Raw genomic sequence first — 7,467 nt, forward strand, 5'->3', positions numbered from 1 at the left:
TTACAGACATATTGTATATAAATGTTAGAGACCTAATGTACTATATCTTTAATATATTTTGTGCAATATAACTACTCTTTTAAGTCTAATAGGTGTTCTTGAAAGTATTGTACAACGTTAGAGATATTTGAGTATCGTATACGTTAGAGATATTTGTTTCACAAAATGTTAGGAAGACTCCTATTTCTCAAAAATGTTCTAGAGTCATATTTTACAAAATTTTATAGTCATATTGCACAAAAATGTTATAGAGTCGTATTGTACTAAAACGTTACAGAGTCATATTGCATGAAGACTTATTGAGTCATATTGCACCAAAACATTATAGGGAGTCACTGTGCAAAAAAATTGGAGTTTGCAAAAAACCATGATAGAGTCATACTGCACTAAAATGTTGTAGTCATATTGTATAAAAACAGTATAGTCACAACACAGAAAATTTTAGAGAGTCATATTGCACAAAACATTATACAGTCATACTGTACTAAAATGTTATAGTCATATTGTACAAAAACATTATAGTCACTGCACAGAAAATTTTGTGCAATATGACAGCACAGTAAAGTCATATTTCACAAAAACATGGTAGAGTCATACTGTACTAAAATGTTATAGTCATATTGCACAAAAACATTATAGTCACAGCACAGAAAATTTTGTGCAATATGACAGCACAGAAAAGTCATATTGCACAAAAACATGATAGAGTCATACTGTACTAAAATGTCATGGCCATATTGCACAAAAATGTTATGGAGTCGTATTGTACTAAAACATTATAGAGCCATATTGCATGAAAACTTATTGAGTCATATTACACAGAAACATTACAGTCATATTTCACAAAAACATTATAGGGAGTCACTGTGCAAAAAAAAAAATTAGAGAGTCATATTGCATAAAATCATGAGAGTGTCATACTGCACTAAAATGTTGTAGTTGTATTGTATAAAAACATTATAGTCAGCACAGAAAATTTGGGAGAGTCATATTGCACAAAACATTGTCATATTGCAGAAAAACATTATACAGTCATATTGCACAAAGACATTATACTCATATTGCTCAAAACGTTGCAGAGACATATTGCATGAAACATTCTAGAGAGTCATGTTGCACAAATATGTTATAGAGAGATTTTTTTTTTGTCCTGTCAGGAGCGACTTGAGAAACTGCAAGTTGCTTCTGGTGCGAGAGAATTGGCCGTCTGCAAGGACGTTGCCCAGGGGACGCCTGGATGATTTAATTTTTTTTATATATAATCCTTGTGGGAGGCTTCTCTCATGTTCCCGCATGAGGAGCTGGAGCTGATAGAGGGAGCTCATCCGCCTCTCCCCGGATTCGAACCCACAACCTGTCGGTCTTCAGTCTTGCTGGTACAGGGGTTTAACCCACTGCGCCACTGGGGGCTCCATAGAGAGATAGACATATTGCACATAATGTCATAAGATATATTGCGCAAAACTTTACGGAAGCCTACCTGGGATATCTATCTCCACGCTCCCCGCCATAATTCCCCCACGGCCATATATCAGGACTATAAAGTTGGTAGAGTCGGTGAAATTTAAGTTTGTGATCTCAAGGGAGCAGTCGGGCCTCATGGTCTCCCGCCCGGTGTAGTTCGGCCCCTTCCGAGTCGTAGGTTTTGGTTCGAAGAAATAGGCCAGGATGGTGTCTTTGTCGCTCATTTCCCGCCGGTACCAGCGGCAGCTCACTGGGATTGGCGGGAGCATGCTCGGGGTGAAGCGGACATTTCCTTTATCCACCGGCTTCGGTGGATTCATCACAATATTCGTCAGCTGCATGTAGGCTTCGGTCGACAAGAAGCAAACACTCAGGACGAAGGCTGTCGAGAGAACAAGGGAAGGGATGTCACGCCCAGCAAAGCATCCGTTTGAGGCCATCAACACGTCTCCAAAACACATCTCCAAAGTCTTTGAAAGGCAGCAGATCACAGGAACTGTCTTCATAGACCTGTCAGCGGCTTATGAGACTGTGAACCACCGCCTCCTCCTGAGAAAAATGTATAATATCACAAAGGTCTACCGTCTCACCCGCCTCATAGGAAACCTGCTACAAAACAGGAGCTTTTTTGTTGAGTTCCAGGGCCAGAGAAGCAGATGGCGGAAACAGAAGAACGGCCTGCCTTCGGGGAGCGTGCTTGCTCCATCCATGTTCAACATCTACACAGATGACCAGCCACTGCCAGAAGGGACAGAGAGCTTCATCTATGCTGATGATCGTGCCATCACCGCTCAAGCAGGGAGCTTTGAGATGGTAGAACAGAAGCTCTTTGAAACTCTAGGTGCCCTTACTGCCTATGACAGGGAAAACCAGCTGATCCCTAATCATATATCATTTATATAACATCACGAAGGACGACCACCTCACCCGCCTCATAGGGAACCTACTACAAAACAGGAGCTTTTTTGTTGAGTTCCAGGGCCAGAGAAGCAGATGGCAGAAACAGAAGAACGGCCTGCCTCAGGGGAGCATGCTTGCTCCATCCATGTTCAACATCTACACAAATGACCAGCCACTGCCAGAAGGGACAGAGAGCTTTATCTATGCTGATGATCGTGCCATCACCGCTCAAGCTGGAAGCTTTGAGATGGTAGAACAAAAGCTCTCCGAAGCTCTAGGTGCTCTCATAGGAAACCTGCTACAAAACAGGAGCTTTCTTGTTGAGTTCCAGGGCCAGAGAAGCAGATGGCGGGAACAGAAGAATGGCCTGCTCCATCAATGTTCAACATTAACACACATGACCAGCCACTGCTAGAAGGGACAGAGACTTTCATCTATGCTGATGATCGTGCCATCACTGCTCAAGCAGGGAGCTTTGAGATGGTGGAACAGAAGCTCTCCGAAGCTCTAGGTGCCCTTACTGCCTATTACGGGGAAAACCAGCTGATCCCTAATCATATATCATATATATAATATCACAAAGGACGACCACCTCACCCGCCTCATAGGAAACCTGATACAAAACAGGAGCTTCTTTGTTGAGTTCCAGGGCCAGAGAAGCAGATGGCGGAAACTGAAGAACAGCCTGCCTCAGGGGAGCGTGCTTGCTCCATCCATGTTCAACATCTACACAAATGACCAGCCACTGCCAGAAGGGACAGAGAGCTTCATCTATGCTGATGATCGTGCCATCACCGCTCAAGCAGGGAGCTTTGAGATGGTAGAACAGAAGCTCTCCAAAGCTCTAGGTGCCCTTCCTGCCTATTACAGGGAAAACCAGCTGATCCCTAATCATATATCATTTATATAATATCACAAAGGACGACCACCTCACCCGCCTCATAGGAAACCTGCTACAAAACAGGAGCTTCTTTGTTGAGTTCCAGGGCCAGAGAAGCAGATGGCGGAAACAGAAGAACGGCCTGCCTCCGGGGAGCGTGCTTGCTCCATCCATGTTCAACATCTACACAAATGGCCAGCCACTGCCAGAAGGGACAGAGAGTTTCATGTATGCTGATGATCGTGCCATCACCGCTCAAGCAGGGAGCTTTGAGATGGTAGAACAAAAGCTCTCCGAAGCTCTAGGTGCTCTCATAGGAAACCTGCTACAAAACAGGAGCTTTTTTGTTGAATTTCAGGACCAGAGAAGCAGATGGCGGAAACAGAAGAACGGCCTGCTCCATCAATGTTCAACATTAAAACAAATGACCAGCCACTGCCAGAAGGGACAGAGAGCTTCATCTATGCTGATGATCGTGCCATCACCGCCCAAGCAGGGAGCTTTGAGATGGTAGAACAGAAGCTCTCCGAAGCTCTAGGTGCCCTTCCTGCCTATTACAGGGAAAACCAGCTGATCCCTAATCCATCTAAAACACAAACATGTGTTTTTCACTAGCATCCCGAACTCTGAGGATCACCTGGGAAGGAATCTAACTGAAGCATTGCATCACACCCAAATACCTGGGAGTCACTCTGGACCGTGCCCTGACCTACAAGGACGTTATAATAGCAGAAGCCAGCAGGTGGAACTAGTGCCCTGTCCAGGGCCAGCTAACTTCCCATCCAAAACCTTCTGTTTTATCCCTTTTAGAACGGCCTGCCTCAGGGGAGCGTGCTTCCTCCATCCATGTTCAACATCTACACAAATGACCAGCCACTGCCAGAAGGGACAGAGAGTTTCATCTATGCTGATGATCGTGCCATCACCGCTCAAGCAGGGAGCTTTGAGATGGTTGAACAGAAGCTCTCCGAAGCTCTAAGTGCTCTAACTGCCTATTACAGGGAAAACCAGCTGATCCCTAATCCATCTAAAACACAGACATGTGCTTTTCACCCTGGGACCTTGCTCCTTCTTTCCTTCCTTCTCTCCATTCCTTTCTTTTCTCCTTCTGTTCTTACTTCCCTCTTCCCTCCTTTCCTTCCTTCTCTCTTTCTTTCCTTCCTTCTCTTTCCTTCTTCCCTTCTCTCTTTCTTTCCTTCCTTCTCTTCTTCCTTCTTTCTCTCCTTCCTTCTCTCTTTCCTTCCTTCCTTCCTTCTCTCTTTCTTTCTTTCCTTCCTTCCTTCTCTTCTTCTTTCTTTCCCTCCTTCCTTCTCTCTTTCCTTCCTTCATTCTCTCTTTCCTTCCTTCCTTCCTTCCTTCCTTCTCTCTCTCTCTTTCTTTCTTTCTTTTCTCCCTTCCTTCCTTGTCTTTCCTTCCTTCTCTCTTTCTTTCCTTCTCTTCTTCCTACTTTCTCTCCTTCCTTCCTTCCTTCCTTCCTTCCTTCTCTCTTTCCTTCCTTCCTTCCTTCTTTCTTTCTTTCCTTCCTTCCCTCTTTCCTCCTTTCTTTCTTTCCTTTCCTTTCCTTTCTTTCTTTTTTTCCTCTCTCCTTTGGCACAAAACAATCAGCAAAACTTCCTTCCTTCCTTTTCTCTCTTTCTTTTTTGTTTCTTTCCTTCCTCCCCTCCTTCCTTCTTTCTTTCTTTCTTTCTTTCCTTCTTCCCTCCTTTCCTTCCTTCCTTTTCCTCCCTTCCTTCCCTCCCTCCTTCCCTCTCTCTCTTTCTCCTTCCTTCCTTCCTTCCTTCCTTCTCTCTTTCCTTCCTTCCTTCCTTCCTTCCTTATTCCCTCTTTCCTCCTTTCTTTCTTTCTTTCCTTTCCTCTCTTTCTTTCTTTTTTTCCTCTCTCCTTTGACAGAAAACAATCTGCCAAACTTCCTTCCTTCCTACTCTCTTTCTTTTTGGTTTCTCTCCTTCCTTCCTTCCTTCCTTCCTTCTCTCTCTCTTTCTTTCCTTCCTTCCTTCCTTCTCTCTTTCCTTCCTTCTCCTCCTCCCTCCCTCCCTTCTCCTTCCTTCCTCCCTCCCTTCCTTCTCTCTTCCTTCCTTCCTTCTCCTCCCTCCCTTCCTTCTCTCTTTCCTTCCTTTTCCTCCCTCCCTCCCTTCTTCTTCCTTCCTTCCTTCCTTCCTTCTCTCTCTTTCCTTCCTTCTCCTTCCTTCCCTCCTTCCTTCCTTCCTTCTCTCTTTCTTTCTTTCCTTCCTTCTCTCCTTTCTTCCACCCTTCCTTCCCTCTACCCTCCTTTCCTTCCTTCCTTCTCTCCTTTATTCCTTCTCCTTCCTTCCCTCCTTCTTCCTTTCCTCCCTCCCTCCCTCCCTTCCTTCTCTCCTTTCTTCCACCCTTCCTTCCCTCTACCCTCCTTTCCTTCCTTCCTTCTCTCCTTTATTCCTTCTCCTTCCTTCCCTCCTTCTTCCTTTCCTCCCTCCCTCCCTCCCTTCCTTCTCTCCTTTCTTCCACCCTTCCTTCCCTCTACCCTCCTTTCCTTCCTTCCTTCCTTCTCTCCTTTATTCCTTCTCCTTCCTTCTCTCTTTCCTTCCTTTTCCTCCCTCCCTCCCTCCCTTCCTTCACTCTTTCTCTCCATCCTTCCTTCTCCTCCCTCCTTCCTTCCTTCTCTCTTTCTTCTTTCCTTCCTTCTCTCCTTTCTTCCACCCTTCCTTCCCTCTACCCTCCTTTCCTTCCTTCCTTCTCTCCTTTATTCCTTCTCCTTCCTTCCCTCCTTCTTCCTTTCCTCCCTCCCTCCCTCCCTCCCTCCCTCCCTCCCTTCCTTCTCTCCTTTCTTCCTACCCTTCCTTCCCTCTACCCTCCTTTCCTTCCTTCCTTCTCTCCTTCTTCCTTTCCTCCCTCCTTTCCTTTCTTCTCTCTCTCTTTCTTTCCTCCCTCCCTCCCTCCTTCCTTCCTTCACCTGCGAGGAGCGTGGAGGGCGCCGGGCTCTGGGCCCCGAGGAGAGCCCCCATCCGGCTGGGCCTGGGCTGTTCTTGGGGCGCCTCTGGGGGGCTGCTGGGGGGAGTCTGGCCGGGCCCTCCTCCTCCTCCTCCCCCTCCCTCCCCTCCCCTTCCTATCTTTTCTCCCTCGGAGTAGAGGAGCCGGGCCCGTTGCGCCCGTCACCGGCCGGCCTTTGTGAGCTCAGCGGGAGAGCAGGGAGGGAGGGGGGAGGCAGGGAGGGAGACACCCCCCAGGCTTGGAACCAGAGCAAGCAACCATTCTTCCAATGGTTCCTATCAGCAGCAGCAACAGCAGCATCTAACCAGGCCCCCGCCACTCTAACTCTCTTCAAGGACCATGAGGACTACGAGGGCTTCAAGAGCTGGGCATGTGGAACTCTCCGCCCCAGGATTGTAGTGGAGGCTCCTTCTTTGGAAGCTTTGAAACAGAGGCTGGATGGCCATCTGTCAGGGGTGCTTTGAAGGCGATTTTCTTGCTCCTTTGCAGAATAAGGTTGGACTGGATGATGGCCCACCAGGTCTCTTCCAACTCTAGGATTCTAGGATTCTGATTCTAATGTCCTGACTGTGAGAGCTGTTCAGCAGTGGAACTCTCCGCCCCAGAGTGTGGTGGAGGCTCCTTCTTTGGAGGCTTTGAAGCAGACGCTGGATGGCCATCTGTCGGGGGTGCTTTGAAGGAGATTTTCCTGCTTCTTGGCAGAATAGGGTTGGACTGGATGATGGCCCACCAGGTCTCTTCCAACTCTAGGATTCTAGGATTCTGATTCTAATGTCCTGACTGTGAGAGCTGTTCAGCAGTGGAACTCTCCGCCCCAGAGTGTGGTGGAGGCTCCTTCTTTGGAGGCTTTGAAGCAGACGCTGGATGGCCATCTGTCGGGGGTGCTTTGAAGGTGATTTTACTGCTTCTTGGACAAAGAGGTTTGGACTGGATGATTGTCCACCAGGTCTCTTCCAACTCAAGGATTCTAGGATTCTGATTCTAATGTCCTGACTGTGAGAGCTGTTCACCAGTGGAACTCTCCACCCCAGAGTGTGGTGGAAGATCCTTCTTTGGAGGCTTTGAAGCAGACGCTGGATGGCCATCTGTCGGGGGTGCTTTGAAGGTGATTTTACTGCTTCTTGGACAAAGAGGGCTGGACTGGATGATGGCCCACCAGGTCTCTTCCAACTCAAGGATTCCATGATTCTATTCAACACATGACCTTCTGGGAAGGAAACTAGTCCAATGTGGGCTAGGCAAACCTACAGTGAGGT

The 7,467-nt window shown here is 47.1% G+C and overlaps 1 protein-coding gene across 1 annotated transcript; it reads right to left on the reverse strand.

Annotated features, from left to right (window-relative positions):
* Nucleotides 1-1,466: 1,466 nt before the first annotated feature.
* LOC137095683 (carcinoembryonic antigen-related cell adhesion molecule 16-like) lies at nucleotides 1,467-6,225 on the reverse strand. The gene is made up of 2 exons (XM_067462459.1): nucleotides 6,174-6,225; nucleotides 1,467-1,846 (listed from the first exon to the last, which is right to left on the reverse strand). Exons 1-2 carry the CDS (start codon nucleotides 6,223-6,225, stop codon nucleotides 1,467-1,469), a joined length of 432 nt encoding a protein of 143 aa, XP_067318560.1.
* Between the last annotated feature and the right edge of the window lie 1,242 nt (nucleotides 6,226-7,467).

This window comes from Anolis sagrei, chromosome Y (genome assembly GCF_037176765.1).
Source record: "Anolis sagrei isolate rAnoSag1 chromosome Y, rAnoSag1.mat, whole genome shotgun sequence".
Lineage (NCBI taxonomy): Eukaryota > Metazoa > Chordata > Lepidosauria > Squamata > Dactyloidae > Anolis > Anolis sagrei.